This window comes from Dasypus novemcinctus, chromosome 26 (assembly GCF_030445035.2).
Source record: "Dasypus novemcinctus isolate mDasNov1 chromosome 26, mDasNov1.1.hap2, whole genome shotgun sequence".
NCBI classification, from domain to species: domain Eukaryota; kingdom Metazoa; phylum Chordata; class Mammalia; order Cingulata; family Dasypodidae; genus Dasypus; species Dasypus novemcinctus.
This window is the reverse complement of record NC_080698.1, coordinates 6,651,139-6,671,542: the sequence shown is the minus strand read 5'-3', so window position 1 is coordinate 6,671,542 and position 20,404 is coordinate 6,651,139. Positions and strand designations below refer to the sequence as shown.

The following is a 20,404-nucleotide window of genomic DNA, read 5'->3' as shown; positions in this document are numbered from 1 at the left end:
AACAACAAACTTTCCCATCTCAGCTACTCCCAAGCAAACCATTCAGTGGATTACTCGTATTTACACAGTTACAGTACCCTCACCACCTTCAATTACTAAAACTTTCCCATCCCCCAAACAAACCGTAGACCCATGATGCATTAATGCCTCATTCCCCATCCCCCCGTCCCTGGCAACCTGTACCCTAACTTCCATCTCTGTGAGTTTGCATACTCTGGTATTTTCTTTGTAGTTACCATGGGGCTTAAAGTTTAACATCTTAAACCTATAACAATCTTGTTTGCTTAGATACCATCTAAACCTCAGTGGTATGCACCGGCTGTGTTTCTGTAGCCCTCCGTCCCCCACTTTATGTCCTCCTGACAAATCGCATGTTTCCACATTATGAGCCCCAAACCACTCACTCCGTGTTATGCATTTGCCTTTGAGAGCCCGAGCACAGTATCGCCGCGTTTACATTGACCCACGCCTTACCCTCACCGAGATTGTTCCTCTCCACCCGCAAAACTCTGTAGTGTTTCTTATAGGGCACGTCCAGTGGTAACGGACTCCCTCAGCTTTTGTTGATCTGGAAATGTCCTTTTTTCTCTCCCTCATTTTCTTTTTTTTTTTGGGGGGGGGTAGGGGGAGGGAGGTATTGGGGATTGAACCTGGGACCTTATACATGGGAAGCAGGTACTCAAGCCACTGAGCTACACCCGCTCCCCTCTCTTTTGTTTTTGAAAGAGTTTTGCCAGATACAGAATTTGTGGTTGGCAGTTTTTTGCTCTCAGCCATTTAAATATGTCTTGCCACTGCCTTCTTGTCTCCATGGTTTCTGATGAAATATCAGCATTTAATCTTCCTGAGGCTCCCTCATACGTGACACGTTGCTTCTCTTGTGCGGCTTTCAGAATTCTCTCTCTTTGACATTTGACAGTTTGATTATGTCACAGTGTTGGTCTTTTTTGGGTGGATCCTGTTTGGAGTCTGTTGAGCACCTTAGATTTACATTCCCATGTCATTTGTTGAATTTTGGAAGTTTTCAGCCATTGTTTCTTTGAATGTTCTCTTTGCCCCTCTTTCTTCTCCTTTGGGATTCCCACGGTGCGCGTGTTAGTGTGGATGGTGTCCCACAGGTTCCGCAGGCTCTGTTTACTGCTCTCCTGCCTTTCTGTTCCTAGCCTGGATGACTTCTACTGTCTTGTCTTCAAGTTCTTGGACTCCTCTGCTCTAATCTGCTGTTGAACCCCTCTAGGGAATTTTTAATTTTCTGATACTGTGGTCTTCAGCTCTGTTTGGTTCCTTTTCATAATTTCCATCTCTATTGATATTCTCTCTTTCAAAAAAAAAATGTGTTTCTCCCTGCGGCATGCCCACCTTATTGTCTGCTCTGTCCATTCACTGTGTGTTCTTCTGTGTCTGCTTGTATTCTCATTAGGCAGCACTGGGAACTTAATACTGGGACCTTCCAGAGTGGGAGATAGGTGATCATTCTGTTGCTCCAGCTCAGCTCCTTGGACTGCTGCATCTCTTATTGTCCCTCCTCTGTGTCTCTTCTTGTTGCATCATCTTGCTGCACCAGCTCTCCGCCTGGGCCAGCTTGCCACATGGTCCAGCATTCCTGCGTAGACTATCACTCCTGTGTGGTCCAGCTCTCCACTTGGGCCAACTTGCTGCACAGGCCAGCTTGCCTTTACCAGGAGGCCCTGGGAATCGAGCCCTGGCCCTCCCATAGGTAGACGGGAGTCTAATTGCTTGAGCCACATCCGCTTCCCTTGATATTCTCTTTGTATTTATGTATCGTTATCCTGATTTCTTTAGTTCTTTGTCCAAGTTTTTCTTTAGCTCTTTGAGCATATTTAGGATCATTTTTTAAAAGTCTTTGGTATGTTCTTGGTCTGGTCTTCCTCATTGATGGTTTCTAATAGTTTAATCTCCTTTGCCTGGGTCACCCCTGCCTGTATCTTCGTACAGGTAGTAATCTTTTGTTGAAACCTAGACATTCTGATATTTTAATGTGTTTTGTAGGAAGGTAGGCTCTGAAGCATCTGATCCTTATCTATTCGAATCTTAAGCTTGCATCCAGCTACGGTTACGACAGAGCTCTTCTTAAATGCCAGGAGCTAACAAGAAACAAAAGGAAACCACCTTTCCCAGCCTTGGCACGTTGACCTGTGGGAGCTTCCAAGCTTTTCCATGCTTTCTCACACAAGTGATTCCTCACACAGGCACGTGTGGCCCCAGGAATTCCCTGTTAGCACGGCCTCAGTGTCCCCTTTTCCCTGAGACACAGTTCTCCTCGCAGTCCAGGCACCGCATGCCCTCCAGCCAGCAGTCCCTCGCCCCAGGCAGCACGGCCTGGCTGACCGCCGCAGCGCCCTACAGGGGCCTCTGTGAGCTGCCTTGGGGGCACTGGAGCCCTTCAGGCCACCAGACAGGCTGAGCCAGACACACGTGCTCCAGTCTGTGCGCAAGGGTCCCTGTGCTCCCCCCGGAACCAGGACCAGGGATCTGCACTGGGGCGTGGGCCAGCCCTGCACCGCGCCGGTGGGGGGGCAGCCAGGGAGCCACGGGCCCCCGCCCCTGTTAAGGAGCCTCGTTCTTGATTTGGCTCTCCCTGCTGTGCACTCTTTTAAGCACTTCTGAAGCTTTGAGAACGAGACTTCTGTCTGCTTGTGGCTTCTCAAGGCTTGGGGGGAGCGGGGCGGCGCCCTGGAGCATCGCACTTCTTCCACCAGGCCTGTTTACTTATTTTCAATAACAAGAAAATTCACAGATTTTGACCATGGTGGGAAAGCAGCAGCTGGCATGTATAATAGAATACATTTTAAAGAACACACAGTAATCTGTGTTAGTCTAAACGTGTCTGCCCTGCACGCCGAACATTGCCTTGTAATCAGGGTAGCGAGTACAGAGGTGCGGTGCCCTCCTCTCCACGCGCTTACGCTTGCCATGAGACCTAGGCCAGCCTCAGGAATGTTAGGTTATGGACCCCAGACTCAGACCCCACAACTTGGCCCCAGGAGTCCTAGTCCCCAGAGGAACCCCGATATTGTAGAACGTTAATGGAAGTACATGAGATCACGTGTGCAAAAGCACCTGCCCCAGAGCCTGCGCGCATGGGCCTCAGGAGGGGATTTCTGCCTCTTGGTCCCCACCGCCTGCTCTCCAGGCTTGGCCCGGCCGGCCCCCCAGCTCCAGCTTCCTGCCAGAACAAACGCACCGTTGTGCCAGGGGCACACTGGGCACACCTGCATCTCTCTCGTGCCTTCATGATTTCTTTTTTTATTTCTCTTTGACCCATAGGTCTTTTCTAAGTGTGTTATTTAGTTTCCAAATATTTGGAAAATTTTCCAGCCGTTATTTCTTCAGATACTTTTTTTGTCCCCCATTCCTCCTTCAGAGATTCCAATTGCAAATATATTAGGCTGTTTGAATTGTCCCACAGCTCACTGATGTTCTAGGGTTTTTTTAAACTCTCTTTTCTTTGTGTCATTTTGGATAGTTGCTATTTCTAAGTCTTTACATTCACTAATCTTTCCCTCCACAATATCTAATCTGCCATTGATCCCATCCAGTGGATTTTTTGTCTGTGACATTATAACTTTTATTTTTGGGTTTTGTTTATATCTTCCAGGTCTCTAGCTTTTTTTTTCAAACTCATGGAATACAGTTATAATAAGTGTTTCAAAGCCTTTGCTAATTCTAGCATCAGTGTGAGACCAGGTTCTCTTTTTGTTTTGTTCATTTTTAAGAATTGAGCCCTTCATAGGGTCTGTTTTGATTGACTTTTCTTCTCATGGGTTCTATTTTCTTTCTATTTAGCATTGCCTTGTAATTTTTTATTGGATTGCAGACATTATGAATAGTACCTTTTGGTGCTGGATTTTTTTAGTCTTATAAATATTCTTGTGCTTTGTTCCAAGATCAGTTACTTGGAAACAGTCTGACCCTTCAGGTCTTGCTTTCAAGCTTTGCTAGGTGGGGCCAGTCCGTGCTCCCCCGGGGCTAATGATCCCCCACCACTGAAGCCAGGCCCTCCTCTGCCCTCTGTCTCATGGCCGGGCGTCAGGAGCTTTTTCAGCCTGACCGGTGGGGACAGAGGCTATTTTTAGCTGCTGATCAGTCCCCTGCACATCCCCAGGTTTTCTCCCTGCGGCTCTCTCCCCTCGGGGGTTCTGTCCTGCACACTCTAGCGCCCTGGCGTCCTTGGGCCCGGCTCGGCCTCCTCAGTGCAGGCAGCCTTCTGGCCTCCACCCGGCGTCCCCCTCCCTGCTCGACTCAAGGCAGCAGGCCGGGGCGGTGCGGGGCTCACCCCGCCTCTGGCCTCTCAGGCCAGTGCCCTCCATTGCCTGATGGCCAGCGTCTTGAAATCTGCTCTTTCATCTGTTTTGGCTGATTTTTGGTTGTCTCTGGGGACAGTAAACCCAGAACCCGGTGCTTCATCGTGTCCCTTCTCCCTGACGGGACCTTTGCCTGCCCTCTGCCTGGTCACCTATTCCAGAGAGTCCGTCCCTGGCATTGGGCCTCCCACCCACCCAGAGGCTGGGATCTGCTCCCTGCACAGTGCCCCCCTCGAGGAAACACACCCCAGCATAACTTGCAGGTTTTCTTGTCGGTCATTTCCACTAAAGTGGAAGATCCTTGAAGGCAGAACCCTTTATTTTGGGGAATTTACTTTATTTGGGCAACTTTGTGGCAAACATGTAAGGTTTAAAGCAACGTGCAGCTCTGTTCAAAGTTGAGGTCATCCATTTTTGTAATTCTTTTGGATTCGGTCATTCAATACAGGTTAAAAATGTTTACTAGGGGAAAAATAAGAACTGAATTTAATAAAAGGTGCATTTCTGAAAAAGAAACACTAAATCATGTGGAGAATAGGTGGTCCCTTCTGGAGCAGCTTGCCCGCGAGGTGCGCAGAGCTGCCGCGGTGTGTGCCAGGTCCCAGCGCTTCCGCGCCCCGGGATCTCTACACGCCGTCAGCCCTGCGCAGAAAGCCTCGGCATGTTTTTTGAGACTGGACCCTCTTGCTGCATGTCCCTTCTTTAAAAGATAAAAATAAAAATAAGCTTAACGTAAATTGCTCCTGGCTCCACCTCATACTGGCCACCGGTTTGAGAGCGAGGCCGCCCGCGCCCCTGAGGGCAGGAGGGCTGCCTCCCGAAGGGCCCCCGACCTGGCCTGGCTGGGCGCGCCCCACTTGCTCAGGGCAGCCTCTGACAGCGAGGCCCTTGGAACACGTCCTGGGAAAACGAAGCCTCCTGGGGCTGAGCTCATATTCCCAGAGAAGGCAGCGACCCAGCGGGAGGCCGAGGCTGGACGTGGGGAGAAGAAAGGGGCCCGGGGCGTGGGCGCCCAGAGGGCAGGCCCGCGGCGGCGTGGGGTGGGCGGGAGGGCCTTGAAGTGGTGGAGCGGAAGGAGGCCCAGCGGGGGCAGCGCTGGGGCGCAGGAAGCCGTTGGACAGATGGATTTTGCCTCCAGTGAGCCCTGGCTAAAGGGCTCCTCCAGGGGGCCAGGGCGGCGAGGTGGCTGCCCTTGGGGGCGCTGGCCAGTGCCTGGTTCTGGGTGACAGCGCGCCCACGGCCGCACCCCTCCTTCAGGGTCCCGCCACAGCCCTGCTCAGCTGTGACTCCGCCGGGCATGCAGCCCCCCGGGCCTGGGGCCACACCCTGCACACGAAGGTCTGTCCAGTGGCCTCTGCGGCGTCCGCGGCCTCCCTGACGCTGTCCCCCGTCTCTCTTCCGCCAGGTGCTCATTCCCATGACGCGCTGCAATTCCCACAGGGAGAGCATCCAGGGCCAGCTCAAGGTGCGCACGCCGGGCATCTACATGCTCATCTTCGACAACACCTTCTCAAGGTAGGGGCAGCCGCCTCCCGCTTCCACGGGTCCACCGCGCCGCTCCAGAACAGAGGGGACAGGGAACACCACGACGCCCGCTGGTTCCCAGTGCCACTCACGGTTCTTGACCTGCGCCCCTGTGTGTCCCTGTGTCCCTGACATTGTTTCCGGTGTCCAGGCTCATCTCGCAGTCCTCCCACCTGCGTGCGAATTCCGGGCAGGCTCACGCCGGTGCAGCAGTGCCAAGGGCAGGCCTTTCTCCTCCTCTGCTGCCGAGGGCCCCGGGGCCAGGGGCGGGCGCTCGCCTGGCATCTGTGGGCCCGAGTTAGCGCAGGAGGCCTGGACTCCAAGCCCCTGCTCTCCTGCTTCTCTGGTGTCCCGGTCCCCACTGCCCACCTGGAGAGGGGGCTCAGTCAGCAGGACTGGCTGAGCCAGTGGGTGAGGAGGAGACGGGGGAGGAGGAGGCCAGCACTCCCAGTCAGCAGGGCGCAGCCCGGGAGCCTGGCCTCCTGGGGGAGTGGCCGGTGCCTTCTCCGGGAAGCGCTGCACGGAGGATCGTCGAGGTTCAGGAGGGGAGGTTTGGGGGGAGGGTGGGGGCGTTGGAGGTACGGCTGGAGGGACAGCTGGGGAAGGAGGAGAGGACCCACGGCTGACCAAGTAGACGCCACAAGCCGGGCCCCCCTCAGGGAGACGTGAGGTGAGGGTGCCCAGGAGGCTGCGCCCTGCCCCTCCCCATGTGCCCTGGCTCTGGCATTGGCCCTTCGCTGGGGCTGCCTCTTAGAGAGCAGGGCCCCGGGCTTGATAGCACCCTCCAGAGCAAAGCCGTGCCGCCTCACCGCCTCCAGGCTTGTGGCCGAGGGCTTCCAGCACAGGAGACGTTGGAGGGCGAGCTCCCCGCCTTGCTGCTCCCCTATGCACACCGGCAAAAACGAGCACACACCTCGGGCCGCAGGGCTCCGTGGGCACAGGCCCAGCAGAGCTGCCCTCGAGCCCCCCGAGTGGGCAGGGAGCCCAGCCCCTGCCAGGTGGTGGGACAGAGCAGTGGTTAGAGTGGGTTGGAGTCAGCCAGCCATGGACTCTGCTCTCCCGACGGCGGGCCTTACTTGAGGCCGTTTCCTCCTCTGTGCAGCAGATTCCCTCCTTATGCAACGGATTCCCCCTCTGCGCGGTAGATTCCCCCTCTATGCCGTGGATTCCTCCTCCATTCAGTAGATTGCCCCTCTGTGCAGCAGATTCCCCCTCTATGTGGTAGATTCCGCCTCTGCACCGAGGTTCCCCCTATTACAATGTATTCTCCCTCTATGCAGTGGATTCCCCTTCTGTGCAGCAGATTCTCCCTCTATGCAGTGGATTCCCCCTCTACACAGCGGATTCCCCCTCTGCAGTGGATTCCCCTTGTGCAGTGGATTCCCCCCTGTGCAGTGGATTCCCCACTGCGCAGTGGATCCCCCTTCTGCACAGTCCTCCCTGGACTGAAGGAGAGTCCAAGGTGATGTGCAGGTACACGCAGTGCCAGGCCCCCGTCAGGGCCAGCCAGTGCTGCAGGCAGTTGCGGGCCCCCCAGAATCTCTGGTGCTGGCCCTTTGAATCCATCTCCCGGCCAAGGTTTCAAGACCATGGCAAAATGGACGGAGATGCCCAGGAAGGAGGAAGTCCTGCTCGCCCCTGCGCTCTGCCTGCTGCCCTCCGTAGCCGGCTCCGTCTGATCCCTTCTGCCAGGCTGCGGCAGGGCAAGCCCGGGGCGGGGGAGGCACACAGTCTGGCCCTTTGCAGGGAGAGAACTCGACGAGGCAGGCAAAGGGGGCAGGGGGCGGCAGGAGACCCCCGGCTGCCCATGGCAGCCAGCGCCTGCCTGGCCTGGCTCGCTGCCGTGACCACAGGGGCCGGGGGCAGCCACTGCCACTCAGGTCTTCCGCTCCCACATTAACACCTTCCTTTCCCATTTCTGTTTCTCCAGGTTTGTCTCCAAGAAAGTATTTTACCACTTGACAGTTGACTGGCCTGTCGTCTATGATGGAAGCGATTTCCCCTAATAACCTCAAGCACCTGCATTTTAGCAGCTTCACTTTATCCACAGGAAACACTACTGTCCCTCACCTGTCACATAAAGCACTAAAAAAAAAACCAACTATGCAACTCGAAGGAAAATCCTCAGGCATGCACCCCCAGAGCTGCCCTGGGGGTGCACTTGGCACAGGCCACTCAGCCCCCACAGCTGCAAGGGCTCAAATGACTTTTCCATGGATTTGGGGGCCCACTGCCCTCCAACCCCAGGACGCTCTGCAAGGGGAGTCTCCTGGGAGCACAGCTGGTCCGAGGCCTCCAGCGAGAGCTTCACGGCCACAGGTGGTCCCGGCTCCCGCCTGCGGGGACAGCCACCCTGCTCCACCCCGGCCGCGCCTCGGGAGCCCTCAGCCCTGGGAGGGAGCCGCGGGGCTGGCGTGGGGGTCGGGGCGCCCTGCCGAGGTCCCAGCAGCCCCTCCTGCCACGCCCCGTCCCTTCCTGCCCCAGGAGGGTGGGGGCTGCTCCGAAACGCAGCAGTTTTGGAGGAGCCTCTACGCAGCTTTCCTGCCAGCCCTTCTGGCGGGGTGACTGCCCTCAAGCAAAGCCCGCTCTCAGCCAGGCCTCCCAGCTGCACGGAAGTGGAGCCCGGTGCCGAGGGCTGGGCGGCGGCTGCGTGCACCAGCAGAGCCCCAGCGCGGCCGAGGTCCACTAGGACCAAAGAGCAGGCCGCCAGGACTTGCCTCACAGCTGCCCGTCTTGGTTTCTGTGAATCCGAGCGTCTGCCCGCAGACCCCTATCTACTAGAAGTCATCATCCGGGTGAGAACCCCTTTTGAGAACGGGACCTCTGGAACAAGGGTCTTTGGTAACTCGAGGGCACACAGGCTCCAGTCCGGCCTCTGACCTGCGTTCATGGCTTGGCCTCTAACGCCCCAGCCTGCAGAGCCCGCTCCCCACGGCCGGACGCCCGAGCGCGCCACGTGCCCCACAGCCTGCCGCTGCCGCCCAGGACACGCCTCGCCACCAGCAGAGGAATCACTGGCTGCTACTCTGGAAGAGAAATTAAATAACCTTCCTGCTCTCTCTAGTCCCCTTCTGCTGCCACGGAGCGCTCGCCTTCGCTCACTTGTTCACAGAGGCTGGTCTCCTGGGTGCTCCCACAGCCTAGCAGGCATCTGACGAGCTGGCCCGCTGTGGGCCAAGGAGGGGCGCTGGCCGGGCACAACGATCGAGCCCAGGACAGGTGGCACTTCTCCAGCTAGCCTCGGGACGGCACATCCCCTTCCAGAGCTTCCTAACCCTCGTGCCACTGGTCTAGAGAGCTGGAGAGTGGACTGGGACCCCCAGGCCGAGTCCAGCACGTACCCCCTTGTCCACCAGGCACCAGCAGCCACAGAATCAGCACCAGCCGAGAGGACTGACCAGGAGCAGAGGGAATAATTCTGGGGGAGACTCAGTGCTTCCACTTAAACCAGAGAGCTGGTCGCGGGGATTGGTGAACAGAACCTGCCCGAGGTCGGCCCAGGGAAGAGCTGCACCCCTCGCGGTCTTTTTCCCTGGAGCAGCCTCCTGGGGCAGAAAGCCACCGGGTTCTGTATCGCCCCCTCCTGGCCACGGCCCCGAAGTGCCCGGCCCCGAAACCGACCAGCCACCCCGCAAGGCTCTTTTTAGCCTCGTGCCACCTTGCCCAGGAATTATTCAAGAGGAAATTATCCAGCCTCTGAATCCACCTCCGCTTCCACAAGCCGAAATCAGAAGTCAGTCAGATCCTTCCTAGAAAGAAGCTGAAACGTCAGAGACACCACGGCAGCGTGGAGCCTTCTCTGGCGTGCTCTCTAGCTTTCCCCGGCGCCCCCGAGGCCGCGCAGGGCCTTCGGCCGTGTCCTCACCGTCACTGCGGCCAGAACCAGCCTCAGTCGAGCTGACCCAGACGGCCCCGAGCATTTCCTTCCATCCGTTCTGAGCCTTTGTGCTTCGTGCTGTCGCTCACCACAGCAGGGCTCCGGCCCAGAGCTACTCCAGGAGAGCAGGGGCTGGCCGTGGGCGCCCCCCTTGGGTGCCAGCGTGACCATGCCCGAAAGGCCTCTGCTGGGCTCAGGACTCCCCAGTCCCTCGGTGGCTGTTTCCTAACTCTTGGGTTTCACCAGCATACTTCTTTTTTGTGCTCAACTAACCCTTGTACTTCATTAGTTTGCTCTTCAAGCTCAAGTTTGCTGTGCACTATGCTGCTAGAGACAGGGCGTATTTTAAGCATGACTTTTGAGTAGCTTTATTCTTATTTTAAACAGGATCCCAACTTTACTGAGGTTTAGGGGTTGGGATACTTTTTTAAAAATGCAAATGACAATTTCAAGAACCACTGTTGAAGATGGTAGCCCCAGCTAGAAATCACATAGAAATCAACAAGAAGGAAACATCTTTAGGATCCCAGGTCACTATTTAAAAACAAAGAAACAAAATAAAAATGCCCCTCGATGGCCCAGCACTCTGAATAGCAGCCACAGTTTATTACCAATGACCAGCTGCCTTGTTCATCCCTGCCACAGATACTCCTCATCAGCTTCCCCCAAGAAACCCACTGCAGCCAGGTACGCTGCTGCCTGAACACGGAAGCATGCAGGGGCAAAGTGCTTGCCTCTGTGGCTAAGCGGGCTCGTGGGAGCCCTTGGGATGTAGGTACACTCGTCTCCAGGGAGGCTGGAATCTGGAACTGCAGCCCTCCACAGGGGGCGGAGAACTGGTGGAAAGCCTCACAACCCGAAACTAAAGGGCAGGGCTTTTCTGAAGTTTTCCAGTTGTCGCCTGAGGCAGCGCAGCCGTCCCAGGCCCGAATACAACGGAATCCCCACGAGAGGCAGCGTTTCATGAGGCGGCAGTACAGGGGCTCACTTTTGAAAGACACTGAGCATTACAGCAGAGAGAAGCAGTGGTGACGCTTAGAATGAGCAGCCTCTGCGTTCACAGAAAGCACCTTTTAGTGGCACCTTGGGTGAGCTTTTCCTATTTCATTGTGGTTCTTCCAAAAATGGGAAAGACTGAATTCCCTTTCCCTCTTAAGCACTTTCTAGAAATGATAAAGTATGTCTTTAAATTTAGGAGGCATCTCTATGAAAAGGCTTCCTGCAGACATTACGGTGCATTTTAGCCAGAGAGGCCACTGCGCCTCTGGAGGCCGCACGGCTATTCCCAGCCACTGCTGGACAGTCTAAAAAGTGGAGTTGCATTTTAATCGCCAAATCCTCCATTCATGCGGCCTTATGAGATAGCGGGTCTAGGAACCCATGTCACTCTTACCTTAAGCCAAAGAATTATCCAGAAGCACATCAGATACCACCATCCCACAGTGGGGATGAGAAATTTTGTACCCCAAGACATAAGCCTTTATGGTGTCTGCTCTGCCATTTGGAAATGATTGGTTTCTTACCCTCAGAGTTAAATAAAGTGAACACTATGACGTGCAGAGTCGAGTCTTTCATCCCAGCGGGGCACGAAGAGGGTATCGGGGCGCCCCAGGCCTGGCTCAGTGTTGAGCTGCTCCGCCAAGAGGGAGAGCATCTTTTACAGCGGCTTTTCAGAAGGAACGGAGGCAGCAAATATTCTGAGAAAATGCCCCAGGGCCTGGCAGCTGGGTGCAAAGCAAAAACACCTGCTTTGCGAGGTGTTGAAGGTGCTCAGGCCCACCTGTGCCAGTGCATCCCCCCAGCTCAACTCGGATGCCCCCTGCTCTCCCCTGGTACTCAGAGCACTTTAAACAAAGAGCAAACGTCACGTTTGCCAGGATAATGGGTCACCGGTAGCCTAAAATGACTTGTAGCCAGTATGTGCTGCAGAGCTGGGCACAACGGCCAGGCAGAGGCCAGCTGGCAGAGGAGGAGGGCAGCGATCCCTGTTAGAGAACGGGGCGCTCACTGAGACGCGGAGACTGATGACTGCAGGCAGAGAGTTGATTGGGAAGGTCTCCCAGCGCAGGGTCTGAAGAACAGACTTCAGCCCCCACGCCACCCCTGGGCAAGGGTGGATTTGATTTTATACAGTCCCTTCCTAGGCAGGGAAATGACAGTCACTGGGAGGGGGTCAAGGGTCCGAGTGAGGAGCGGGGACCAATGTGAAGCCTTAGAGGTGAAACTCTCCCTTGTGTGGCTGGAAGGTAGTAGGTTAGGGAATTAGGTTTCCTTAGAACGCTGGAGGAGCAGGAGTGCCTTGATCTGGAGGGGGTGAAGGTCTTTGTCTCCCTTTACTCCCATCTCCTCATGGTTTCTTTGTTCAGCCTTTGGGGACGTGCCATGCTTTCAGACACGTAGGCTTATGGTGGGGGAGGGCTTGTCTTTCCTCGGTGCATGTCAGGGAATTGAGCCACAGCTTGTGAATTATTGTAACCCTAGCAAGGGGGACCCTCTAACAATCCCACCACAGCATCCACCACTCTTACTGGGCCAGCAATGAGCCCCTGCACAGGACTGGGGCGGGGCGGTCCCAGTCACCCCTGGACTGGTCAGATTGAGCTCAGGCTGGACAGTCCACCCCAGCTCACATCCCCACCCTCGGGGGACCCATGCCCTAAGAACACCTCGCAGCCCTGCCTGCCTCCCCTTTGCTTCCTCCCTCAAGCCTCCCCTGCCCCGCTTCGCACATGGCCCCTTCTTGAGTCAGTTACACAAGAAACAGGCGCACTTTCTCTAACTGTGAGGCAAGGACTGTCGCACTCATCTTCAAGCCCCTACCCCCTCCTACAGCACCAAGCATCATGCCGGACCCGAAAGTGCTTAAAAAACGCTGAATCACAGGGACTCTGGTCAGTCCCAGCGCCCCAGGCCAGCCGGGAGGCCATAGACAACCTCGCCAACTCACGCAGGCGCAGAAGCTCTGAAACGTCCCGGTGGGAGAGAAGGGCAGAGGGGGTTGGGGCTGATGGAGTGAGCTGGTCACAGGATCCCAACCCCTTGCTCATCCTCACATGTTAAAAAATGCCCTCAAACCAAGCCTCTGTACTGTCCAGTGACCAGGTTGAAAGTAACTGATTACTAGTTTATCCAAACGCCCAGAATGACACAGCAGAAGAGACAGTTCGTTGCAGGACAGTCCCTCCTGAAGGCCGGTGGGCACAGGGGCTTGGGGCTGCAGCAAGAACCGACAGACCCATGGATGTGCTTGCTGCTCCTGGGGATGGGATCTGGGGACACCTATGTCAAAATCCCCACCACTCCTTCCCCAGTCACTAAACCACTGACTTATCCGGGATGACAAAGGTCCTCACTCCAAGGTTTCAAGCCCTCCACTCAAGGCCAAGCAATTCTGACCCGATTTCCCCACACACCCCGAGGCTCTCGGAGGTGCCACGCCTCTTCCTGTCACCCCGTCTGGCGGGTGCCTGAGGATGTCAAGGTCCCCGGGTGACTCAGAAGGGTACCCTCAGCAAGGTCAGCCCTTTCAAGATGAAGATGCGTGGGAAAAATCCAGCAAGAGAAGCTCGCTGCCCACACACATCTGCACAGCAAGTGCATGGTGAAACCTATTGCCCAAGATGAGAAAACGGACTTTTTTTTTTAGAGCAATTGAAGATGAAGCCACCAAGAGCCTAGAGGAAGGCGTAGCTATTATGAAAGTCATTCAAAGTGGGTTAGGGTTGAGAAAAAGGTCAACCTCTCACTTTCTCACACCCACCCGCTGGTGAAGAAGCGGGAGTGATGGCTGACCTCCTGCCCTTTGATGCGCCCTCCCTCCCCCTCCGGGTCCTCCAGCTCTGGGGGAGGCAGGCTTGTGCGGGTTCCTCACGCCCCCCGGCCCTCCGAGGCTGTCCCAGACTCTGCACCCCCATCTGAAGCCTCAAGTAAATTAAGTGTTCTTAGCAAACAAACACAGTATGACAGGCCTCAACAAACCTGAAAAGGTGCGTGTCCCTACCAAAAGGAAGGCCTCGTTTCCAGATCGGGACTGGCTCTGGGCCTGCAGGGTCACAGAGGCATCAAAGGAAGGTGATCCGGGGGCCCTCCCAAGCTTTCTGCTCTGGCAGAGCCCCAGAGGAGAGGAGGCAACCATTCCTGGGAGGCCCCAACACCGTCTCCAGGTCAGTGGGGCAGGCGCTGTCTTCCTCCCAGCATGAGAAAGGGTAGCCAGTTAAGGAGAGAGAAAAGGGGAGAAAAGAGGGAGGGGGAGCAAAGGAGTGCAAAGGGGGCAAAAGAAGAGCCTTCCATGGAGGGAGGAGGAGGGCTGGACGCAGGCTAGGTTAGCAGAAGTCGTCTTTCCCACGGGGAGAGAAGAGCAGAAGGGAGTTGGTAGTGTTGGGTGGTCGAAGACAACCACCACGTCCAATGGAGGCAACATTTTAATGGAGCAAGAGCTGGGCCATTTACAGAACAAACACAAAAGGTGGTGACTTGGACATGGAAAAGATAATTCAGTTTGCTCTGGTTCTGCAGCCAGCTGCCCAGCCCACGTGCACGCACAACAGGCAGTGGGGAGCGCAGCAGCATTGTCCACCCAAGAAGCCTCCCCCTGGGAGAGGGCCCATGCGTGGGGTCAGGGGTTTCCACCAAGAGAGTTCTTTCTACAGCCAGGACACCCGCAGGACTGTTGGGTGTTCTCCAGAAGAGGGTCGCACGTTTCTGCCCTGGAGATGAGCCTGTGGAAGAGGAAAGGGAAGTGGGACTGAGTCCTTTTCAGGCCTACAGCAGCTTTGGCTGTCACGGGTGCAGGTGTCAAGCTACAGGAAAAGACCCTTTCTCACCCAGGGCTCAGGTTTACTCCAGTTAAAACTGTTAATTTATTAAATGTCAGTAGCCAAGAATTTCTTAAGAGAATAGTTCTCTTGCCTTGGTGTGCGTAACAGTTAACTTAGTGGCCTATTAAAATGCAGATTCTTGAGGAGCACCCATGTCAACTCTGATTCATCAAGTCTAGGGGGACCCAGGATGCATTCACATGTCCTCCAAGCGATGCTGGCGGAGGTGGGCCACGGACCCCACAGAGAAGATCCCTGATAATCATTTCTACATCACCACTGATTTGGTTAGAACCTGAGGAAACGGTAAAATGAACCAATTGACCCGTCTCTCAATTCTCCCACCAGTCCTTGACTCCCAGAACCAGGCCTTTTTCCCAGTCCATTGGCACAAGCGCTAGGATACAGTGGCGGAAATTTCATTCTCGGAGAGAAAGATACTTCTGAACAAATTCCCTCATGTGCAACTATTCTACAGATAAAATACTTTTAACAACCACAATTTTTAATGGTTCGTGTCTGTATTCAAGGGCCTATTTCTAACTGGAACATCATTTGTAAATGGAAAAACAGCCCTTCCCCAAATCTAAAGTAGTTCCATTCATGGCCAAAATTTAAGAATTAGAGAAAGAAATAAGAGTTCAGTACCAATGAGTATGAGTTGGGGGAGGTCAAGTTAAACAAGTTTCTATGCTGGTTCATACACAGAATTCAGAAGGTCTGTGAACTTGGAAGGGAAAAATGGCGTTGTTTTACTGGACCACTAACTAAAATTTTACTTTCCTTTCAAATATGAATATCAAATATCAAAAAGGCACACTAGTATGTGTTAGCAGAAGCTGTGACTGTCCCCGGTAAAATCCACAGATACTTTCATTTTCCACAAGAGTTGTTGCAGACATCTCAAAGAATCATCTACGCTCAGTAGACCTGCAGTTAGATTTTGTGTAATGGGTCAATAAAGAAGCACATATATTGCTAATTCATGCATTTGTTTTAATATTGGTACAGTCATATTTCAATGTAATTGATTTTCTTTGTAATCCTATATATTTTATCTTATGCATTTTAAAACATTCTGAGAAGGAGGCTGTAGGCCTCATCAGATTGCTGAAGGGGTGCATGGCAGGATACACAAAATAGTTAAGAACATCTGGGTTCTGGCAGCAAAAGAGAAAGATCAACTCATTGTAGCACTGGTTTATTAATAAAATAGCACATAAATGAGTAGGTAAATGCCATAAGTCAGACATAGTACTAAGTGCTTTATATGTTTTATCTCTTTCTTCATAACAGCATTGCAAGGCAGGTGACACCCAGCTCTTAGAGGTAGGAAGTTGGTTAATTTCAGGCTTTCACAGAACATGTTACTACGGCACCATGCTGATGTGGTGGTGGGGGTGGTTGTCTTTCTAACCATTCTCATTTCACTTGAACATAGGTTATCTGATGGTTGAAAAAAAATTCCATAAAACAGGATTTGCTATGTCAGCCTTGACCTTTGAACTCTTATTAGTACGTATGATCCTTTCAAGAGGCTAGATCGGTTATTTATTGTTACAGTAATGCTGAATGGCAAACCACCTTAAAACCCAGTGGCATAAATCACTGTTTATTTAGGTTGTGAATCTGCAGGTTGGTTGGCTGGTTCTCTTGGACTCACCCATTTGTCTGCCAATGGCCAGTGGCCTGTCATCTAGGCAGTTCAGCTGATGGATCTGGGGGTTGGCTGGCTACTGGCTGGTCTCAGCTGGGCTCAGTCATGAGTCTGTGGCCACTTGGTAGGTCAGGCGTGGGCTGGCTGGTCTAGGATGGCCGTGGCCAGGATGGCTTGGCTGTGCTCCGCGTGGTCACTCATCCCCCAGCAGGATAGCCGAGCTTGTTCAAGTGGAGTGAATGGAGGTACACAGACCTCTTGGGGCCTAGTCTTGTAGCTGCCACATCATCCCTTAGACTTTATTCTGTTGACCAAAGCAAGTCACAAGGCCAGCCCAGATTCAAGGGTGGGGAAGGAGACTACCTTTTATTGGGAGGAATTTCAAGGTGACTTTGCAAAGAATATGGGGACAGAAAGGGGAAGTAGAATTGGGGCCATTTTTGCAATCACCCCACCAGAGTCAGATATATTCCCTTCCATTCCGATTCTATCATCCTTCAGGAAAACATTTGCCTTCTCCAAATACCCTCATACACAAAAAGATACGCACAAGCCTCTTCTGACCAATTGTCTCTGATAGCAGAAATCTGGAAAGAACTGTTCAAATGGGGTAGATCAAAGAAGTGTATGACTGCACATCAGAAGTCTGTGCCCTGGAATACTAGTCTCACACATGTGATATTTCTGAGGAAGACAGCAGAAACTAATAGTGGCTGCCTCTGGAAGGGGGCCAGGGCATCTGTCGGTGCTTTGGAGAAGATGGCAGAGGTGGGGGATACTTTTACTTTTCTCTGTATACCCTTCCATGCCATTGGATTTCTTTTACCTCATGCCAGTTTAACTTTTAAAATTTGAAAATTAGTGTCTATAAAGAGCAAATTCACAAATCCTATAGCTATCCCAATCCCCAGTAAAGAGACAACCTAATGCAATTCCCAAATGCTCAAGTCACAGCAAAGTTGTATCTTCCTACATTCACCAGAGCGGGTCTCCTACTCAACAGTGGGCATGACGGCAGGAGGCCATGGAGGGAGGCCTGGCAGGGGCTGCCATCTGCTCAGGGCTGCTGCCCAGCTGCCCACGGGCCAACCCAGCCAGGGCCTCCCGCCCTCCTGTCTAACAGACTATGTGAGCGCATCCTCCGGCAGCTGAAAAAGCAGACCAGAGGGCCTAGGAGGTTAGGTTCTAGCGTCAGGAAAACATGAATTCAATTCCTAGAGCTGCTACCACCAACTGTGTGACTCAAGGCAAGTGACTTAGCCACTCTGTGCCTCAGTTTCTTCCTCTGTAAAATGGGAGATATAACAGTAGCAACTTCATAAGCATGCTGCAAAGCCAGTGGTTAATAAATATAATCACTAAAACAATGAGCAGTTATTATTAAGGGTCTATATGCACCTTGTCTAATCCCTTTTCCTCACCTTGGCTTTTCTGTTTTCCTCTGTTTCAGTCAGCTAGGCAGTTGGGGGGGGAGGGTAAATGATTGGGGTGACTGAAAGACAGGTTAACTTACACCATAGCAGCTTGCGGTGGTATTAAAACATGCCTCCAAAATTATTCAACACCCCTCCCGTCAAGAGGTGGGGTCCATGGCCCCTGCTCTAGAATCTGGGCCAAGGAAGTACAGCAGAAGTGAAATCAAGATACACGTTTCCACAAGGATGCGAGCACTTAACGGAACCAAATATTTGAAATCGGGACCCCTGGTTCATTCAGCACTCATTCACCAAGGCGCTATCGTGTGGAAGTCCCCTTCCAGACCCCAGGGAAGTAGCCATGCACAGAGGAGCTGAGTGGTCCTTCCCCTAGCCTCCTGGAGTTGATGTATGGTAGGTACTGGGTGGTGCTGAGGCTGTGGAGAAGTGAAACAAAAGGAGGGGAAGGGGGCCGGGCACCCTGGGGGAGGGCTGCTGTGTTCAGTAGGGGGCAGGGCACGGTTCAGGGAGAAGAGAGACCTAAGGGGGTGGAGAGGGGCATGTAGCCGTCTCAGGGAAGGGGTGTCCAGGCAGAGGGGTGCCCAAAGAATTGAGGGGCGAATCATCTGACGCCTTGTCCAGCCTCCTCGTTGACCCTGGGTCTCTGCCATATGCTTCTGAGGTTCACCTGGGACAGTCACATCATTGTGTCAGATCTGAAAGACAAACAATAGGAATTGTTAGTTTCTTGGTCTTCTGATAATCTACTCCTTTGTAACCAATTACGCCAAAACTCAGTGGCTTACAACAATAACCGTTTTGTGACATCTCAGGACTTCACGGGTAAGGAGTCTGAGCAGGGCTCCAAACGGCATTGATGGAGGTCACCTGCTGGTTTTCAGCTGGTGGGCAGGCTGGCCCGGAAGAGCTGGGATGGTTTCACTCCATGGTTGGCCCGTGGCGGCGGCGGCTGGACGGCTGGGCCTCTACGTGGCCGCTTCAGCCCGGCGATCTCAGGGCAGTCTGAAGGGCAGACTTCTCGTGGGGTAGCTCAGGGCTGCAGAGCAAGCCTACCGAGAGACAGGAAATGGAGGCTGCCATGGCTTGAGGCCGGTCCCAGAATCTGGCGCACATCGTGTTTTATTGGTCAAGAAATAAAGATTCTGATGAAAGGAGCAGCAAAATGGCCATCCTTAATCCACCAACCTCAAACTGTCTGCATTTGTCAAAGTTCAGTCTTTATCTTTCTTGCCTAGCACTCCAGGTCTCCAAGCCTTTTTGTTTTGCTATAGCTCTTTTTAGCCTCAACTCTTCTCACAAAGACCATGCAAATGTTAGAAGCACAGCTCTCCAGCTGGGTACTAGTCCTATGGTTGAGTAGACAAAGGAGAACAAAACCATACTCAATACATGACCTGGTGCAGCTGAGAGTCTAAACATGGGAATCAGAGGTTCAATGAACACAAAAGAACATCTAAGTAGAAACTGAGATGCATGCTATGAAGGAAAGGCCAGGAATGAGCTCCACAGGAAGGTGGTGGGCATCCATCGCACACCAGGCCTGTCTGCGTGCCCCGTTGAGCTGCAGCATCTGGGCCCTTGCTGTCTGGTTCCCGTGCAGTGGCCTTATTAGCATTGGCCACAGTACCTTCTGGTGACAAGTGACATTTCAGCCAGCTCTCAACTGAAGGGTTGTTTATACTGTCCAGAAATTCCCAGGTGCCTGGGACATCATTAGATGTGCTTGGAAATGAAGCATTCAGGGTCCAGAAAGCAAAGAGTCTGCAGAAAAATGAAGTGCGGTGGCTCAGGCAGAGACAGGCTTCCTAGAGCCACCAGACTGGTCATGGAGTGTGGCCTGAGCGCAGCCAGCTGGGCAGAGCAGACACAGCGAACACGCATGGGGCCAGCATGTGGCGCAAGCTTCAGGGAGTCCAGGCTCAGCCACACCCTTCCAGACCAGGCTCCTGGGCCATGGTACCAAGAGCCAGTGCAGGCCCTGGGCAGCAGGGCAGGACCTGACAGTGGGGTCTGGTGAGCGCCTCCAGCCCAGGCCGGTCAAGGAACCCTGTCCCGAGGGGAAGAGCCAGGATGGAAGCCCACACTGCAGACCAGGCCAGCGATGGACAGGGCAGGGCCAGAGCAGCCCGAGAGGCCTGCACAGGCCCCTTCAGATCTGATCACTGCAGAGGAGCTCCGGGGCCAGCGGTGGGGGGCGGGGCCTGGATCCCACATAGTGAGTCCGATTGAAGCCTTGTTCTTTTGGACCATGTGGGCCAAGGAAAGCTATGGAGGGGGCTTGCATCTGTGTAAGTAGAGTCAGAGCAGATAGAGGCAGGGGACTGGGTGGGGGAAGAGGGAAGCCGCAGTGCAGGAGTCCACCTGCGTGGGGTGCCGTGTCCTTGGATGCGTACACGCCCATGCTCCAGGGGACGCTGTGGCCCCTCATAAGGGGCAGGGTGGGTAGGAACCTTCTCCATACCGTGAGGATGACGACGTCATCCTTGGCCAGTGCTCTGTCATGGTGCACCTCAGAAGGAGGGGTCACCGGACCCTGCCTGTCACCTGTGGTCACTTGACATGCCATACCACCGGATATAAATAATTCCGCAAGGGGGTGTCGCGTTTCATCATGAACCAATACCCTTTAGACTATTGAAAGATTTAAAATAGGCAGAAGTGCTACAGCAGGGGGTTTACAAGTTGGGGTCTGCACACAGCGGTAGCTGAAGGAGATGCAGCTCACAGCACTTGGCAAATGCTGGTTGACCCCCGAGCCGTGGCTGTTG

General features: G+C 53.8%; 1 protein-coding gene across 6 annotated transcripts in view; it reads left to right on the top strand.

Moving 5' to 3' along the window:
* Nucleotides 1-11,279, top strand: part of FYCO1 (FYVE and coiled-coil domain autophagy adaptor 1) — an 83,791-nt gene extending 72,512 nt beyond the window's left edge. For 4 of the 6 annotated variants that reach the window (XM_012523175.4, XM_004453162.4, XM_071212020.1 and 1 more), the window contains 2 exons: nucleotides 5,731-5,840; nucleotides 7,780-11,279. In XM_012523175.4, coding sequence (XP_012378629.2) covers nucleotides 5,731-5,840; nucleotides 7,780-7,855 — 186 coding nt within the window. In that variant the 3' untranslated portion in view covers nucleotides 7,856-11,279. The remainder of the gene's footprint in view (nucleotides 1-5,730; nucleotides 5,841-7,779) is intronic. The other 2 variants (XM_012523176.4, XM_071212021.1) reach the window with 2 other exon arrangements.
* Nucleotides 11,280-20,404: the final 9,125 nt, after the last annotated feature.